This window comes from Gobio gobio (assembly GCF_949357685.1).
Source record: "Gobio gobio genome assembly, chromosome: 15".
In the NCBI taxonomy this organism is placed as follows: domain Eukaryota; kingdom Metazoa; phylum Chordata; class Actinopteri; order Cypriniformes; family Gobionidae; genus Gobio; species Gobio gobio.
Genome location: NC_137108.1, coordinates 19,366,159 through 19,386,133, shown reverse-complemented (window position 1 = coordinate 19,386,133; position 19,975 = coordinate 19,366,159). Strand labels below are relative to the sequence as shown.

Sequence of the window (19,975 nt, the reverse complement as noted above, 5' to 3'; positions counted from 1 at the left end):
CAGTGATCGGAGTCGCCGTCCTGATGGTAACAGTTCAAACAGGAAGTGTCCAGGGTGAGCGGAGTCTGTGATGATTTTCCCTGCTCTCTTCCTCACTCTGGAAGAGTACAGGTCCTGGAGGGTTGGCAGGGGGGCACCAATAATCCTTTCTGCAGTCCGGATTGTGCGTTGTAGTCTCCTGATGTCAGATTTGGTAGCTGAACCAAACCAGACATGGAAGTGCATTAGACAGACTCAAATATTATATACATCAAATAAACAAGACTTAAATATTGCTCCAGTGGACAGATTATTGTCCAAAGATGATGTAGCATCATTAACAAATTTTGTAAGAGCAGTAGTGGTGGAAAAATGGAGCCTAAAACCTGCTCCTCTGGCTCCTCCCAGTGGTCCTATTGCCATATGCAGAAATACACCGCTCCCGGTAAGAAACAACCAAGCAGAGCCAGGAGGAGTGTCTTAGCAGTGTTTATAATGCTCGTGTGCGCGCTGATGCACTCATGAACGCAGGCACAGCGCGAACAGGCGTTCAAATTCAAGATTACCGGTGCCGCGGCTTTGCTTATGGCGGACAAACAATCAAAACTGCCAATTCCTCGAGTGGCACCTGCTTATAAAATAAAGACGGGTAAACGGAAAAAGACAGATGACGATGATAAAAAAGACAAAAAGAAAGAATTAGATAGGGCCCGAAATAAAACGAGGGTAAATATCGGAGCGGCTTTTCCGAGGTGGAGGGAGCTAACGTTACGTGTTCTGAAAGGATTAAAAACCGATGCAGAGTTAGCCACATTCCTGCTTGACAAGTAAGTATCCCTGCTTGATTTGTTTCATTTTTAAGGACCAAGTTTGTAGTCAAAGTATGGGCAGGCCATAGTCAATGTAAATCATATTGTTGATGAACTGTTTATATCCGCCGTCATCGGTCCTGCTTCTAGCCTGCGCGTTCACGGCACAGCAGGTTCCGTTGTGATGGGGAGGAGCTGTGGAGGGAGGGCTGTAGCGCAGCAGAGAGCAAGGGGGAGTGACCTGTGAGTTGTGCTTGTTCAAATGTTCAGGCTTCAGGCTTATTAAAGCTACACTGTGTGATATTTCCCCCCATTTAGCGGTGAAAAGGTATATATGACCACCATCCAGTGAATATTAGTGTCTGTTCCTCTCAATTCCGATTTCGTTTTAACTCCTACGGTGGCCGATTTATTAATCTCATGTTATCCGTCATAGAACACGGATTTATGTTACAAGGTAAACAATACTTTTAAATCATTGACGCGAGGAAAACTATCCTAGATGTCGTTCTAGTGTTATGCGCAGCACACCATGATATAATTAGCCAAGCAACAATAAAACTTCCAATATATACACAAATAGGCTGAATTAACGTTACCTGTCGAGAAGAAAGCAGGCAACGTCGGCGTCCCTTTTAAAATCGTTGCTCCCCATGAGCTCTTTCCATCTTGGAAAGACCACTACAATATTCACTTTTGTCTTGCTGATTTGCCTGTTGCGTTGCCGTCTTAATTCTCTTTTTCGCTTCCTTGGCGACTCTGATACATATCCTCGAGAATAAGAGTGATCCTCCATCAGCAACAGACTTTCAAAAAGGCTTTCAGGTTTGCAGTCTCAAGCAATCCCCCTCTTCACATTCAACACGGTACCGCGAAAGGCGAAGCTTGAATTTACGGGTATGTCCCTCTTTGGCTAATGTACTTTCAAGATGGAGGGGCAACATGGCGACAGGCATTCGAACCCCTCACCCGTATGTATTTCCAATGGCATATTATAAACTTACCAGAATACTTTATTACTTGAAAGAAGTAAACATACATTAATGAGCACATATTTTTTAAAGAACTAAGTGTTTTTAGCTAAGAATAAACAAAAAAAAAGTTACACAGTGGTTTTAACACTCGAAGGTACCGTGTCGAATGTGAAGAGGGGGATTGCTTGAGACTGCTATTTGAAAGCCCGAAAGCCTTTTTGAAAGTCTGTTGCTGATGGAGGATCACTCTTATTCTCGAGAATATGCATCAGAGTCGCCAAGGCAGCGAAGAAGAGAATTAAGACGGCAACGCAACAGGCAAATCAGCAAGACAAAAGTGAATATTGGAGTGGCCTTTCCAAGATGGAAAGAGCTCATGGGGAGCAACGATTTTAAAAGGGACGCCGACGTTGCCTGCTTTCTTCTCGACAGGTAACGTTAATTCAGCCTATTTGTGTATATATTGGAAGTTTTATTGTTGCTTGGCTAATTATATCATGGTGTGCTGTGCATAACACTAGAACGACATCTAGGATTGTTTTCCTCGCGTCAATGATGTAAAAGTATTGTTTACCTAAACATAAATCGGTAACACTTTACAATAACAGTACATGAATAATCATGTATTAATACATGAATTAATAGTTAATTCAACATGAACTCATGATTAGTGAAGATATGAACTAATCATGAACAAATGAGGAGCTATCATGAACTAAGACAGGAGTCATAAGGATTCATGCATGAATAACAGCAGCATTAATAAATGTTAGTACATGCAGGCTTTCTAAGAATGAATAACAAATATTTTGACTTTGAAATACATTTTAAAATGTATTATTGTCACAATTTAAACCATTTTTATCAGAAGCTTCATCATAAATATTACTGAAAGCCACAGGAATAGTTTTTCATTACTTTCACTGATCACCCTTATCAAACATAGAAAATACTAAATCTGCTATATTTTATCTCAAAAGGTCTCAGTCTGTTTTGTGATTTTCTCTTTACCATCAAACTAAACCTACTGTGACTTATAACAGTTCCTGAGAAATCAGTTACCAAAAAAATAACCAAACAGGAAACATGCGGTAAAGTCAGGAAGTGAGGGATCGTCTGCTGGGATCCGTATAGTTCTCTCTCCACCCAGACACAGGCCGTGATGATACTGTACCTCCATTCTCTTAACTGGGCTGAATACTAGTTATACTACATTAGTTACATGTGTATTTGATAGTAAATCATGAGCTGAATTTGATAAGTAGTTAACAGTGAATTAATCATGATGTGCCCCCTCAAGTAAAGTCATGACATAGTCATACGTTAACAAGCCATGAGTTGATGTTAGTGTATGGTTAGTTAATAATGAATTAATCATGATGTGCCCCCTCAAGTAAAGTCATGACACAATGATGCATTAACAAGCCATGAGTTGATGTTAGTGTATGGTTAGTTAGTTAATAATAATGAATTAATCATGATGTGCCCCCTCAAGTAAAGTCATGACATAGTCATACAGTAACAAGCCATTAGTTGATGTCAGTGTATGGTAAGTTAACCATGAGATAGTAATGCCGTGCCCCCTGAAGTAAAGCCATGACACAATGATGCACTAACAATTCATTCATTACAAAAGGAATAAACATAAACACTAAGAATCCTTATTCCTTTACACCCTTGGTACAAAAAAAAACAAAGATAAAAAGTATTTGTAGGCTAGTTCTTTTATTTATATTTATATAATTAAACATATATGGACTTAAAAGAAAGCCCAAACATACCTGTAAAGACCCACATAAGGCATGTTTACATGTAAAACAGGGCGCATCCACCGGCTAATGCTAATCGAAGCATATAAGTTACATTTAAACAATTAAAAAATACAGTTAATTAAAGTACACACCTCCAGAAATATCCCAATACAACAATCATACAAACATGTCTTAAATTATTATTTCGATTAACCAAAGCAGTCAACATATATTATTTGATGAAAATGCCAGCAATACTGAAGGAACACAACTAACGCGCTAGGAGCACCGAGAGCGCCACTATCGAGTATCCCACCAGAAACAAACCCTACATACTGTAGTCCCGGGAAGAAAACTAGCTGTGACTAAACGTAGCCTAATTGAACTATAAAAATCTAAAAACGGTTTATATCAACTTAAAATGATTAGTGATAGTTATTAGTCTATTTTCACGTTTGATTAGACAAATGTGTGTAATTAATGGCTCACAAAAATGGCTACAAATCACAAAACTGCAGATGGCAGATTATAATAGGCTATTACAGTTTAAATTATGACAGTATTAAAGCAGCACTTGGTAACTTTTCAACCTTTACAGGGAGTGCAGAATTATTAGGCACGTTGCTTTTCTGATCATATTTTTTTTCCAGGCACATTTGACCAATTCCAAACCACAGTAATCCTAATAACTACTATTGATTTAGTATTTAATAATGTATAAGTGATATATAATTGTTCATGAAGGCTGGAAATGAAAATCACCTTATATTCAGGTGTGCAGAATTATTAGGCATGTTTTCTTTTACAGATAAATTGAGCCAAAATAGAGATTTAACTCAGACTGAAAAGTCAAAAAGTATTAAATGCCCATGAGAAGGATGCAATACTAATGCAATACTAGACATTGCAGTTAAGGCATGACCATTGGACAGTGAAATGCTCGTTGGGTCAGCAGGATCTGACAAAAACAGGTGGTGAAGAAAAGACACCTGTTAACTGCAAAAGAATGAAGAATTAAGGTGAAGAATTAAGGGTGAAACCATCAGGAACCCTTTAGTCTCCAGCGCCACCATTTTCCAAAGCTGCAACCTACCTGGAGTCTCCAGAAGTGCAAGGTGTCAGGATCTCAGAGACTTCAGTTAGGTAAACAATCCTAAAAAATGACCCCCACTAGATAAGAATCATAAGCTGAAGTGTTGTAAAATACATGAAGAAGGTTTTTTTATAGGCTTTATGGACAGATAGGTTGAGAGTGACTCTTGAAGGACCAGCACCACATCCTCTAGTACCACTGTTTGAAGAATTCATCTTCCAGAATCTGGCAGTACGTTTTGGGAGTTCATTTTTAGTCCATCTCTGCAAAACGGACTTCAGGATGGACTAAAATGAACTCCCAAAACGTACTGCCAGATTCTGGAAGATGAATTCTTCAAACAGTGGTACTAGAGGATGTGGTGCTGGTCCTTCAAGAGTCATTCTCAACCTATAAAACCTATAAAGCCTATAAAAAAGCAGGCTTCATGTATTTTACAACACTTCAGCTTATGATTCTTATCTAGTGGCTCAAATGGCTTGACTTTTCAGTCTGAGTTAAATCTCTTTTTTGGCTCAATTTATCTGTAAAAGAAAACATGCCTAATAATTCTGCACACCTGAATATAAGGTGTTTTTCATTTCCAGCCTTCATGAACAATTATATATCACTTATACATTATTAAATACTAAATCAATAGTAGTTATTAGGATTACTGTGGTTTGGAATTGGTCAAATGTGCCTGGAAAAAAATATGATCAGAAAATCAACGTGCCTAATAATTCTGCACTCCCTGTATAATATATTTTCAAACCTCTTGTGATGATACATCGACTTACAATAGGTTGAATGACACGTCTGCCATAGCCTGACGGGGTCTATCATTTTTAATCGTACTTTTAAACTTTGGGTTTCGGGTAGTAACCAGAGAAAAAAAAGAACTACAAAATTCGACTGCTTTACGGCATATACGTCACTTCCACCACCACTCCTTAAATTCGGACGTGCGAGAAAAACTATCATTTGTTTGCCGAATGTTATAGTCATGGCCGAAGCAGCACAGAAAAATTAGAAAGCAAAGGTTTTGTCGGAGGAAAGCAAAAAGAGGAAACGAGAAAGTGATCGGATTAAAGGCAGGACGAGGATCAACATTGGGCCAGCGTTTGCTCGTGGGCGTGAGCTGAAGGAGGAGGGGCTACATTCTTGCAAGTAAATACAGAAGACGTATAAAATCATATTTTAGGATACCTAACATGTCTGTGATATTGCTTTATTTGTCTTTCCTCAAGCTATAATGCAAATCGATTGTTCAAATTTGCAGATTCATCTAGGGTAGCTTGATATTATAATATTGACGATGTATGGTTATTACCTACCACTCAAACATTGAATTGAAGTATAGATTCTGTAAAACGGGAACCAATAGACTAGGCTACTATAATGACGCTGGCTTGTAAACGTGAGCATCGCGATCATTTGGGGTTTGAAAAAAATAAAACCCATGAAATTATATTCATATGACATGCTGAAACAAATGCCACTGTACCTGGGATGAAGACATTTCACACGCGACGCAAGCAGAACACCTGAATGTGAACTCCATAGACAGGTGAACTCCTCCTGCAGTGTTCAGGGCTATCATAGTTGTCATGTCAACAAATGCACGTGCGATGCATCCACTGATGTAGAATGACAGTTTATGACAGTAGTAGATGACAATACTGTTTCTCAACTGTAGGGGGACCCCGAGAGCAAAAACTACCTGGTGCTGCTTTAAATCACATGTTTAATTCAAAGTCAGAGTACTTCTCATTTATTCTTAAGGAGCCTGTTTGATTTAGTTTAACCATACATGTTAATTAATGCATTAATTATCAAACATGTACTAACATGTATTAATGCTGCTGTTATTCATGCATGAATCCTTATGACTTAGTTCATGATAGCTCCTCATTTGTTCATGATTAGTTCATATCTTCACTAATCATGAGTTCATGTTTGATAAACTATTAATTCATGTATTAATACATGATTATTCATGTACTGTTATTGTAAAGTGTTACCCATAAATCCGTGTTCTATGACGGATAACGTGAGATTAATAAATCGGCCACTGTAGGACTGAAAACGAAATCGGAATTGAGAGGAACAGACACTAATATCCACTGGATGGTCATATACCTTTTCACCGCTAAATGGGGGAAAATATCACACAGTGTAGCTTTAACATAGGTGTTGCTTTTCCACGCTGGAGACAACTGCGGGACTCAGGGTCTCAAGACTGACGCTATGGTTGCTGTTTTTCTTTTGGAGAGGTATATGGTAATGTATGGTGGCGCTTGCTACTGTTTTGAACTATTTAGCTTACGTGTTTGTTACCTTTACGAATGAGCTCAACGCTGACAGCAGCTACGGTGTAAAATTGAACTTTTTTTATGTTTTCAAAGTTATGAAAGAACTGTAACATCCACACCTTTGGTGCACGACTTCACAAGACCACCACCAGCAGCTGATTTTTCCGACAGGTGAGTGAAATGTCATGTGTTTTCCTTCTTTGATTATTAAACCTTCTTTAAAACGTGCATCCTTATAGGTATGGCGTCTTTAGCAAGGCATATACACAAACATTTTTTTCTGGATTGCATGATTATTTGACAATGTTTTCATTGTGTTTTTCTGCTCTAGCTGTGCGAGTAGGAGGAGGCAGCTTTAGAGAGCTCTGAAGGGATATTTCATAATTTAGATCAGCTAAGCTTGCTAACGGTTTAATTCAATATAACAAAGCATTTGCTCCCACGGTGTTTGAACTGATTCTGTATTGTGCATATATATAACTATTAGCAGTTTCTCCAGAGAGCATGTGATCTTGTTTTGTTCTAGCAAAGGGCAGGAGATAAAGTCTGAGGGTTTTGGTCCTTGGAGCTCAGTTCCTCTTAAACTTGAGCAAGAGCAAGAGCAAGAAGATGCTGATGGAAACGGCAAGTACATATTGTTCTATGTGGCTTAATATACATTTCTGTAACAAGCACCTGCTATTGATCAAAATGCTGATCCAGAAGACACTGGCCACGTACACACCGCAGTTAAATTCACCTTTTACTGCTTAATCCTGTTATATACGCATACAGAATTCCGTAATTAACTTTCAAAACTGAACTGAACAACTAGTTAAATATGTCATTAACAAATGCGTATCATAGACTTGACTCTCTGCTGTATGTTAGTTAAGTGCAGGAAAACCACAGGGAAAGTGGTACAAACCTTGACTCATTTGTGTTATTTGCTAGTAAAACAGCAAACCCGAACAATCCTATAATAAACCAAAATAAATTCAAATGCTTCATATTGAAAACAAGACCTGAATATCACAAACCCCCCCCCCCCCCCCCCCCTGCCCACTTTAATAACTCTATAATCTGGTCCGAATACCATTTTTTGAGCTTCGAAGCTTCTGTAGTAATCAACATCGAATATTCGAAGCTTCGGAGGGAAGGAGCTGAACATATCCATCTCTCTAATAAAGGCTGGAATCTGGAGAAGCGGCGCGCCTCAAGCTAGCAGGGCATATGCTCCGCGAATGGGCAATGAACTAGTGATACAAAACTCACATGTCTGTTACGTCCCAGTTTTTAAATATTATAGTAGCTAGTAAAAATAATTATGTTCAGTTATATAACAGACTAACTAGAGCGCTGCATTTCTGCCCCTGGGGCTGGGCTTTGGGCCAATTTTCACGTCATACCTCAAACGCGGGCTTTTTCCTTCATTTTATATTTTAGACATTCATTAATTAAACGAAACAATGAGGTGTGCAGCGCTGGTGGAAACAACATGAGACCATGACACCACGACTGTCAAGACGGCTCGCACAGTGTTTAGAGTATCGGCGCAAATGAGTAAAGCAAGCCAACACGCAAACTGCCGAACGTCTTAGATGCTCAAAAACACAGTCATCTTCATTAAAACGAATGAGACTAAATGCTCTTACAGTGCTTAGGTCACTTGTTCTGTTATTGCGGTCTTTGATCTTGAAAGGAGCTGATGAATAGCCTATAATGCAGCTCATATCTGTTGCTCTCGTTGACGTGAACTCCGTTAAATGTACATAGGCTAGCGCAATAATTGAAGATCGGATTTATATTAATTTAGCGGAGAGGGGTAAGTTAACACAACCAGCCATTTTTCGTTTGTTTTTTTAACACGTTTACTCAAAAAAAAAAAAAAAGGTTCTATATGGCACTAAAAGTGGTTCAAAAAAGTGATAGTATAGGCTAAACATTTAAACTAACGTAAAAATTATGCTTGAAGTGTTTTATATCTATGGATAAGTGTTGATTTAAGAGCATAAATGGATCAAACGTGTTGTTAACTCACTGTCCGCTTGGTCGTTACTTTAAAAAACAAAAACTTTAATTTAACAAACAAAAAAATGCTTTAAACATTTTTCTAAATTAACTTAATAAAGAAACTAAACTAAATATAACTACTTTGACATTAAAGACAAAACTGAACTTTTTTAATGGCTGCAACAATGTGTAATATGGAGGAATGCTTAATCAAAAAAAGGTTCTATATGGTACTAAAATAAATAAAAAAATACAATTAAAAATAAATAATTAAATAAAACACGTCACTTCACTTTATTTATTTCGTTTGCGCCGTTGCGAGCAGCATCAGTCTGCCTCAGCTTGTCAAAAATGCCTTTTTACTGTGGTGGTGATAGTAGGCTAAACGTTTAAACTAACATTGTGATGCTTGAAGTGTTTTATATCTATGGATTTTATTATAAGTAAGACAAGTCAAGTGTTGATTTGAGAGGCTAAATTGATCAAACATGCGGTTAACTCACTGTCAGCCGCTGGCCGCTTGGTCATTACTACGCACTGCAAAGCAGCCTTCCAAGCATAAACTAATCGCGTTTAGTTGGCGGTGGTTTAGTTAAAATTGTAGAACATAAGTCTTTGGTTGATGTAATATTACTTTGGTCTAAAATAACAGATACCAAACAAGCCATCAAAATGCTGCTATAGTTTACCACGGTGTCAATCATCGTAATTTCTGGAGTGGGTTGCTTCTGTACACACACAGAATGACAATTTAAAACATTTTAATTGTGGTTGTCACTACTGAAACTTTACAGTGTACATGGCCACTTATTGGCTGAGATGATAGGTTTTTAGTATAGTATATGAAGGATTTATCAATGGACTTTAAGGAGAATCTTAACACGTCACTCCTTCCACTCCAGATACGTCCTCCTTCAGTGTGAACATCATACAGGTGAAGCAGGAAGACCCAGATGAGTCAGAGTTTTGGTGCAGTGGCAGCATGCAGCAAGATCCAGAGATGTCTGGGGGTGTAGATGCTAGTCACCCAGTTCCACTTACTTTCAACAAACTGAAAGGAGAAACTGATCGTTCCTGTGGAAGTGGCAAGTAATCTGTAATATAGTTATGTGAATTTAATGTTATCATGCTGATATGAAAGACTTATTGCACCAATATGAAAATTCTGGTTAAAATACTGGGGCCAGTTGCATAAACTTAAGCCGTGTTTCCACCGCAGGAACTTTCCCCAGGAACTAGGGACTTTGGGGTGGTACTAGATGTGTTTCGACCGCAGGAACGGAGGTCTAAATGAGGTCTAAATAAAATGTTCCCCCTCAAATCGGCTCTGCTTGCGAGGTAGTACTTTTTAAAAGTTCAGGAACTTTCAGGGGTGGGACTTGGGCGCTGAACATGCTGATTGGTTGAGTTCACAGCCTCACACAGCCTTTTATTTCAACCTAGAAGTCTGTTGCGGTGCATACAGTAAGAGTTGTTTGCTATTCGAATCAACAATTAAGTTTGAAAAATACGACGATGGTCTGACGAAGAGGTTCAGGCTTTAAGTGTATTTGCGGAAGATGAAATCCAGTGGGCTCTGGAAAGTCGTGTGCAGTTCTACGTCACCGGACTAATCGTCACGGTACTTTAGACTGTGATGGAAATGCAGACAGCAACAGCAAGAAAAAAAGTTCCTGGGACAAATTGCTCTGGGTAATTTCGGTGGAAACAGGGCTTTGGTGTCTTTGTGAAGACTATGTCTTAAAGGTCCCGTTTTTCCGTTTTTTTTTAAACTTTGATTGTGTTTACAGTTTGCAATATAACATGTGTTCATGTTACGCGTGTAAAAAAACAGGATTTTTCACACAATTTACTTATCTGTATACCGCTGTTTTCACTGTCCTAAAAACGGCCTTACGATTTCCTTATTCTATGAAGTCCCTCCTTCAGAAACACGTAACAAGTTCTGATTGTGCCAGCGGTTCCCGTGTTGTGATTCGACAGCAGCTTAGCGCACGTTGCCCGGAAAGGTCACGCCTCTTACCATAACGGGGAGATGCATGTGCTCAAAGTACAGCCCCTGAAGGCCAAACAAAGGTGATTTGACTCCGGGATGAAAATAACAGCGTCTCGACGACATGGTGACAAACACACTACAAACGCAACCGAACGCAACACTTCCTCTTCTCCACGTGGGAGAGCAACAAGACCACGCCCCCTTTTTTGCGTATTCTTGTGGGCGGAGGTTAGTCAACAAACTGTTCTACTGACGTAATTAAAGGAGGATGTACAGAGATGTAGTCCAAACCGGCCGTTCGCTGTAGGCTTTGAAAGGGAACTTCTGTTAAATAAAATATCTCGCTTGGCATTGAACTTTGAGCTTTATATTTTTACAGGTATTATTTATGCTCTAATAGCAACATTACACACTAACTAAAGTTTGAAAAATGGGATCACGAAGAACAGGACCTTTTTAAGAACTCATTTCACCAACTAGCAGTTAACCAGGGGTAATCAGTTGTTATTTACAAAAAAAAAAGTTATGACTAGTCTAATGCCTAGTTCAGACTGCACGATTTTCAAAATCGTCGGATCACTGCTCTTTTCACACCGCATGACTATCTGGGCCAGAATTCAGTCACTGCTGTGTTCAAACTGCACGATGGTTCGGCTACAGGGGGTTTCAAACTGCGCAAGATCACTTGCGTCAGACCGGAGTTCTCGTGCGAGACTAGAATTGTTATTAAAAATATAGACTGCAGTGCAGAAACTTGTGATCCAAATTGTCTGTGTGCTGATTTGCTGCAAAAGGGAGAAAAAGAAAAGATTATGGCGGAGCAAATGGTTGGGGAGACACGGGGAGCAATGATTCTAAATGTGTTCTGCAAAGAGAGTTGGAGGTACATAAATCATTTTGCAATGTGCTACTGTTGCGGCTGGTCAAGCAAATGTTTGTGCTTTGTTTCGGTTTCATATAATTGTGTGTGTGTATATATATATATATATATATATATATATATATATATATATATATATATAAAATACTGATATTATGGTCTATAACTCCTCTCTGAACCTCCCGCTGCCCTGTATCTTGCTCTCTCATTGGCTGTCGGTCATCGCCAATGTATTTTTTAATGTACAGGGAGTTTGAATCGCCAACAGGTCCAGATATTTAGCACGCCAAATATCTCGCAGGCGTCTGTTACTCATCGGCGAGTCTCTCTGATCACGTCTTCACACTGCATGATTGTCACTCACGTGCACAAGCACCGATTTGCCTATGATTTCGGGCATTTGTCGTGATTACGCAAAACCTGTCGGCGAGTCAAAATCAGGGCTAAAATCGGGCAGTCTGAACTAGGCATTAAAGGGGACCTGTTATGCAAAATTCACTTTTAGAAGCTGTTTGAACTGAGATGTGTCCATAGTGTGTGTGTTAACCACCAGCCTATAAAGGTACAAGTCCATCCACTCCTTTTTTATAATCCCCATAAATCATAAACAATCTCTCAAAAAGAGTGGTTCCAGATTACCCAATACTCTTACGTAAGAGTAGGGCAAAGCCCTGTCCATTACTAGTGATGATCTGCTCTATTAGCGTAGGTACCACCCTGAGTGAGCAGTAGCAGTCCACCGTTTCTGTTTCCTTGCTATAGCAGCTGGAGATATAAAATGTCTGTGCCTGTAAATGTATCAGCTAACCATTCAGCAACGTCTAGTTGCGTTATAAAAGTTGTAACTTCTTCCTGAGTCTCTCCACAAGCCATTTGACAAGCTATAATAAATGATCTGTTGGGTATTTTGAGCAGAAACTTCAGACACATTCTGGGGACACCAGAGACTTATCACATCTTGTGAAAAGGGGCATAATTTTTCCCCTTCAAATAAAAAAATTAGACTAACTTCTAGTCTAAACAGTTTATGGCCACTAATATCAGTAATTGTTTTCATTACTAACATATTGTACAATTTAACATTTTTTTTCATTTTGGTTTTCAGAGTTTTATTTAGACAAGTGATTTAGGGTGCGTTCACTCTTGGTTTGATTGAGTTCCTTTGCCTCCCCTCAAACTCTAAAACCAAACTCTGACATCGATCAAACCCGGGTGCGCTCCAAAAATGCTAGTGTGAAAGCACCCTTAGGCATCACAATATTATATAATGTTCATTGTTATGAGATTTTCTATACATTTAAATGTAAATGCATGTATATATTAAAAATGTGTTGTTACCAATTGTTCTACAGTGGAGTTGTTACCTTCAGAGCATCCTGTACAAACTCTCCTAAGTGAAGATTTGAAGACTGAAGAGGCCATTGAGGAACAGAGCATGGACAGGAAGGATCTCATAAAAGTCTGTTCCAATAGCATCTCAAGCCAGGCCACCCACATGCAGACAAACCAAGTATCTTCTACCACCACTCGACCTGCCAGCACAGTTTCTGAACTGGCCATGAAGAGTCCATGTGAAAACTGTCTAATTCTTGCCAAAGTTCTTCAAAACAGAATTAGAGCCATTGTTTGTACAAAATTCTCCAAGCACGCTGTCTGCCCTCCACATAGTGATCTCGATTATGGTAAGGACAATTGTATCTGGAAGCATTTTAATTATGATCACATGATTGCTTCTTAATCTTAATCTTAGAGAGTGTGACGCATGACACACATGTTGGTATACATTTTTATTTTTACAGGGGAAGGTTCAGAGGTGAGGAACTCTCAAATTGCAGCTGGCCCGAAACTGTGTATTGGTCATGAACAAACCCTCAGTAGTGAAATACATAGCCTGTCAGCAATCAGCAGTTTAGACTTCAAGATGGAGCAGTCCAAGGAACTCAACATGAATGCTGATTATGGCTGTGGTAAACTCTTTACGGCATTTTAATTATCAATGCACAATAGACCTGTATCATATTTATATTTAGCTGTCATCTACATAAATCATTTAACAACACTTTTAAAATACATACATTTTTTAAACTGTACAATTACTACCTCACAAACAATAGATTTTTTTCTCTCCATTTATTTAAACAATATTTTATTCTATTTAATTTTATAAAATACTTTTTTATTTAATATTGATAATTTTATCAGTTTTGGGCATTCTGAAAATAATAATCGGCTTGGTAATATTAGCTAGAATTTTAAAATTCACAGCTTCTGTATTAAAAAAATCACACCCTCTGTATTAAAGCATTTTACGTTGTTGTTATAGGGACCGATAATGGATTTATTTTGTGTGTATTTTTACCTTTTGTGCAGAGAAACTTCTCAAAGGCTTCCACAGGAATTGCTTGGGTAAAAATCCACTATGCAAGGCAAGCGAAAACACAACACAGAAGGTCAATCGTGTGAGAGATTTCATTCTCTACATGGCAAAAGGATATCCTCCTAACAAAACATTTCTCTTCTTGGACAACATTGAGCGGATTAATGAGTGAGTACTGAAATCAATTCTAGTTTGTTAAAGATTTGCATTTCGTAGATTTATGACTGTGACAATGTTCTTGATGTTAAAAATAGAACAGGAAACTTGTGTTGCTTGACTACCTTATTTATACTTAAAATGAACACGCTTGCCATCTCCAATTATCATCTCATCTCTAGTATCATCTCTAATGCTAATATTTATTTCAACCTTATTTTAAGGTGGGTGGTGACCCTTCAGAACGGTAACATGAATGTCAGACATTATTTACTGGATGTATTGGCCTTCCTGAAGTTTTTAAACAGAACAAGTCGTCCAACCGCACACCTCACACGACATTCAAGGAATCGCATTTGGAGACAACTGAGACAAAAGCTAAAGGACATTCATTAACACGCTCATAAAATCCCACAAACAGACTCTCAAGGGCTCTGGAGAAAATCCCTCAACACCGACGCGTCATGTAAACAAGAGCACTTCTTGAGTGCAGGGCTGTGCCTCACTGCATGTCCAGTGTAACATAGTGTTCATAATTTTTTTTTTATATATATATATATATATATATATATATATATATATATATATATATATATATATATATATATATATATATACAAACTACTGTACATTTGATTTAGAAGTTCTTGCATTCAATTGCTGTTTAGTCTAGAAAAATCACAATTGAACATATACAGTAAATCAATTAAACTTTGCACATGGGAACTTCTCAGCTTTGCATGTCTTTTGTTTAATGTATGTATATTTAGGGCAACATGCAATATAAAAAATATTATCTTATAATAATAGTTTCCAACAACTATTATATAATAAATTGTATAATGAAAATAGAAAATGTGATGAAAAATAGCTTGTCTAGGAAATATTGTTAAATTAAGTAGTGTGTTTTTAGAATTATGTTTGCATAATTTATTATTTCAGGAAATAGTTACGGGGAGAAATAGTTGTTCATAAGTTCAGGTGCTATAAATTGTTTCAAATGTGAACACGAGTAAACAGTTTTTCCAGGAGACCTGTACCACCTCAGAAATGGCCTTTGATTTCCAGTGAATGTTTTGTTGCTGGTTTTCTTCAGCTGATAATAAATCATATTATGTTGATTGAGAACTCAGAATTAACTGACTGATTCTTTCCTACCTGCATGTCAAACAAAATGTGGAACTATTCAGCATTAAAAGATGTGACTTGGATATACACACACACATACACTGTGTGCAGAATTATTAGGCACGTGGATTTTATGATCTTTTTTTTTCCCCAGTCACATTTTATCATTTCCAAACCCTTAATAACTACTATTAATTTGGTATTTAATCATTTATCAGTGATATATAATTGTTCATGAAGGCTGGAAATAAAAAACGCCTTATATTCAGGTATACAAAATTATTAGGCACATTATTCTTTATTACACATCATTACAGATAAAATTAGCCAAAAACGTCCACATTTATTAAATGCCCATGAGAAGGATACAATACTAAAGCAATACTAGACATTGCAGTTAAGGTATATTGGACAGTGAAATGCTCATTGGGTCAGACAAAATAAGGTGGTGAAGAAAAGACACGTTAACTGTAACAAAAAAAAAATAAGTTGAAGAATTAAGTGTGAAACCATCAGGAACCCTTTAGTCTCCAGCGCCACCATTTTCCCAAACTGCAACCTACCTTGAGTCTCCAGGAGTGCAAGGTGTCAGGATCTCAGAGACTTAAGCTAGGTAAAGAAGCCTAAAAAATGACCCCCACTTAATAAGAATCACAAGATGAAGTGTTGTAAAATACACTTTTTTTTTATAAGCTTTATAAAAGATAGGTTGAGAGTGACTCTTGAAGGACCAGCACCACATCCTCTTGTACCACTGTTTGAAGAATTCATCTTCCAGAATCTGCCGGTAAGTTTTGGGAGTTCATTTTTAGTCCCTGCCAGATTCTGGAAGATGAATTCCTCTAACAGTGGTACAAGAGGATGTGGTGCTTGTCCTTCAAGAGTCACTCTCAACCGCCCATGACCCTGTCACCGGTTCACCACTGTTCCTTCCTTAGACCACTTTTGATAGATGAGCCAGTCGTCTAGCCATCACAATTTGGCCCTTGTCAAACTCAAACTCAAATCCTTACGCTTGCCTATTTTTCCTGCTTCTAACACATCAACATTGAGGACAAAATGTTCAATTGCTGCCTAATATATCCCACCCACTAACAGGTGCCGTGATGAAGAGATAATCAGTGTTATTCACTTCACCTATGTCATAATGTTATGTCTGAATGGCATGCATGTGTATATATATACACATTGATACAAGAGCTAATTCTAGAATACTGGAAGGGTAAATAGACTATTCTGAAGATTCTGTATCTAGATGCATTTTAAACCTTAATTTGGTAGTGAAAATCAATTTAGAGAGACTATGAAAGGCAGAAATAAATGACAAATTTTCATGTGTTGTCAGCTATATCAGACCACAAGGAGGTGCAAGACCTCAACAAAAACTCTACAGTATTATTTGCAGTGTCCATAAGTCAAGTTCCATATAAAAAAAATCTGGAATTTATTTCCTATACGTTTTCAAATGTTGAGAAATGTAAAATAAAGTTTGTCATGAAATTCCTAGTAATCAAATATATAATATTAACCATGTGACCTCATTTGCACTAAAGGTGCTTGCTTCGACTAAAATAGAAGAATCATTCTCAAATCTTGCTGGAGAACATGAACTTAAACCCTGATGATCATGTAAAAAAAAAAACATTTTAACTCACGTTATGATGCTGATAATTTAGAAAAATGTCAAATTGAAGCATTTTCATTTGTGGTCTCTTGGCACCCTAACCTATGCGTCTGATGGATTTCCAGGCATAAGAAAAGAGAGATTAGCTGAGGATGGCGAGAGGTGCAGACATGGCATTTTAACAGTTTTGCTTGCTGGTCAGAATCAGTGTGTGACTGTGAACAGTGGCTCTGATGTTCATTTATGTAACCTCCGGCCTCCAAAGCACGCAAACCAGGGTCTCGCCTGATCTTGGCGGCTGACATGGATGTGTGAAGACAGGGATTGAGGCAGGAGAAGGTGCTTTATGGCACCAGAGCCCCACGGTCTACAAAGAGACGCTTGTATTGCTGGCCATCTTCTGTTTGCTGGCAGTGTTAGAAAGGTTTTCAGTCACATCTGCAAGATTTGCAACATGCTGACATAAACGTTCTGGTGTATGTGTGTGAACATAAGTTACGGTAAAAAGGCGGTGATCAGCACCCTTTAGCAAGTCATTGCGGGGGTTTTTTTGCTGCAAGAGTCTTTGTAAACATAAAAAAAATTATGATGATACACATCATGATGAGTAGGGACCCCAAATGTATTTCGACCAACACAATCTCATGTCAAGTCGTTTTACATTTTGTCAAATTAGTGGCTAATTCAAATGAATTCTATGAACATCTATGAACATGTTCCAAAAGGTTTGACTACCACAAAGTGTCTATCCTTCCCCATGCATCACAGAAGTAAATAAATATGATATAAGCTAAGTGTTTTATGCTCTTCAACTGCAGTATTTGGCTGTCGCTGTAACTAAATCGCTACATTTTCAGTATAATATATTGTTGTATTATTGAGCACTTAATTTTCCTTTTTTGTGTTTTAAATGTTTTACTATAAAAATGCTTGTGCTCAGCGATGAGAGAAGCGATAGGCTTTTAAAAAATATTTAATCAACTGAACCATTTGCTTTTCAAAATGATTCTTTGTTGCGAAGCTCTGTAAAATTAAAAACTAAAGTCTTGTAAATTCAACGAGATTGCAGCAAAAATGCATTTGACATTTTCTAACTTAAATTATATAACATACAACTTTAGATTTTATGCTGCTTCATTCATGGGTTCAGTAGACCCTTTTCACATTTCCGGGTTTCTCAGAAGCGGAAGTTGTCATAGTTGGGTAAAGTTCTTTAGCGGTGAATGAGAGGCTACACACTCAAACAAATAACTCATTGGACAAACTCTATTTAATTGAGGGCATCCAATAAATTGTGTGTGTGTAGCCCAAACTCATAAACTAATTCATGCAATAAAATGTAATTGAGTTGGTCCAACTCAATTTGGGTCAATGTAATTGAGTTGGTCCAAGATCCACTGCCCAGTTAGTTGTCGTCAAAAATGATTCATGTAGTTTTAACACAAATGAATTAAGTAAACTTCAGTTTTAAGGTTTTAGGTTGACTGAACACAATGAAATTAAGTTATGACAAAATGTTACAAAATCATGTTACTTTAGCTAATTTTAATTACTTAAACTGAACAAGAGGCAAAAATCTTTTTTTGAGTGCATTACATATATTTTTGTGTTCCCATTTGCTCAAAGAGCAAAAGAAAAACTCCACAATAGTGTTTTCACAACTTTCAAAAAGAGAAAAAAATAGAGAGAGATTGATAACCGCAGTCAGAAGAGAGAAAGATATACATTTTACCATCACTCCCATAGACGCAGTATTAGAAACACCCTTACAGCAGCGTTTAAGTTTCTTGTAATTTGATGCAAAGATTATATAAAGTATACTTTATATTAAATATATAAATGTACAAATGTATGTTTCATGAAAATATAAAACAATTTGCAGGATTTACGATGTTGATGACCACTAAAATGTGTCATTGCAGTCTGTGAAAGGGTCCCTTGAGATCACGGCCAGAACGAAGCATAGTTTTCTGAAATCACATGACTTGGTCAGTTTGAGTCAAGCTCCGAAGCCCTCATTTGAAAGATTCGTAAAGTTTACAAGCTTCTTTAAGAACGCAGTCGTATCACTATCTCCCTCCCACTTAGCTTAATATTTTGTTTGCAATCTAATGTAATGACATTCATACGTTTTCTACATGTCGGGGGCGATTGTATATTCTTTCACTGCTCATAAAGAGAGAAAAACGGGCGAGGAAGAGCAATAGACATGCAAAGAAAAAGAGAGAGAGAAAAAACAGATGGGAATTTTGAATTTGGGTCTGTGTATGTGTGTCTTAGAGAAAGGGAGCCTCTTATTCTCTCTCAGCAGGAGCTTGGCCTAAACTTCGGCCTAGTCTCGTCTGCCCAGCAGGAGACTTTCCTGAGCTGACTGCCCAAGGGAGGGGCACCTGCCCCTGCCACAAACACTGCAGCGGACGAGGAGGGGTGTGAGAGGATGGAAAGACACTCAGGATTCCAGGAACAGGAACATGTGTTGGATTTATGAAGCACACAGGTAACACAAAACGATGCAGTGAAAAAAAGGGAACTATTTCCCCCTATACGTACCTCTGAGGTCTGTCTTCAACAGCTTTCTGCTGCCTCCTTCAAAATGAGAGCTTTCTCTCCGACACAGTCATAGTGGTTATTGTTGGAAACCTCAACCATACCAGCTCTTGGTGACTACCAATATAAACTGACAGCTTATGGATTTGCTGCCCTCCCTCATGGCAATATTTTCCACTGTTTGGGTTCGTTGGATACTAGCATATGTTTGAAGTTTATCACATGCTCAATCATTCAGACCCTCTTGAGAGAGAACAACGGAGAGAGGGTCTGAGTTCAAGACCCCAAAGTCCTCCAGCTGAACTTGAATATTGCCATTAAACTATTAGGCTTAGAACGACCCCCGGAAGACTTCTTCATGCTAAAATCGATTAA

General features: G+C 38.0%; 2 protein-coding genes and 1 long non-coding RNA gene across 3 annotated transcripts in view; all 3 read left to right on the top strand.

The window, feature by feature from the left end:
- The window catches only part of gtf3c6 (general transcription factor IIIC, polypeptide 6, alpha), a 1,355,101-nt gene that overhangs the window by 971,661 nt on the left and 363,465 nt on the right, over positions 1-19,975 (top strand). The gene's annotated exons all lie outside the window — the stretch shown is intronic.
- Positions 469-7,524, top strand: LOC307138131. The gene is made up of 3 exons (XR_013818000.1): positions 469-806; positions 6,994-7,071; positions 7,427-7,524. It is a non-coding gene; the product is annotated as an uncharacterized lncRNA (long non-coding RNA).
- Positions 9,805-14,797, top strand: LOC307138134 (uncharacterized protein). Its single transcript, XM_079836284.1, has 5 exons — positions 9,805-9,977; positions 13,121-13,450; positions 13,568-13,735; positions 14,139-14,313; positions 14,526-14,797. Exons 1-5 carry the CDS (start codon positions 9,875-9,877, stop codon positions 14,695-14,697), a joined length of 948 nt encoding a protein of 315 aa, XP_079692410.1. The 5' UTR covers positions 9,805-9,874; the 3' UTR covers positions 14,698-14,797.

Excerpts from the sequence above, each read along its gene's own strand:
- LOC307138134 (XM_079836284.1), top strand. The coding sequence starts at position 9,875 with ATGCAGCAAGATCCAGAGATGTCTGGGGGTGTAGATGCTAGTCACCCA. Across the intron at positions 13,451-13,567 it reads ACATAGTGATCTCGATTATG|GGGAAGGTTCAGAGGTGAGG; the intron begins GTAAGGACAATT and ends TTATTTTTACAG. Across the intron at positions 14,314-14,525 it reads AACATTGAGCGGATTAATGA|GTGGGTGGTGACCCTTCAGA; the intron begins GTGAGTACTGAA and ends CCTTATTTTAAG.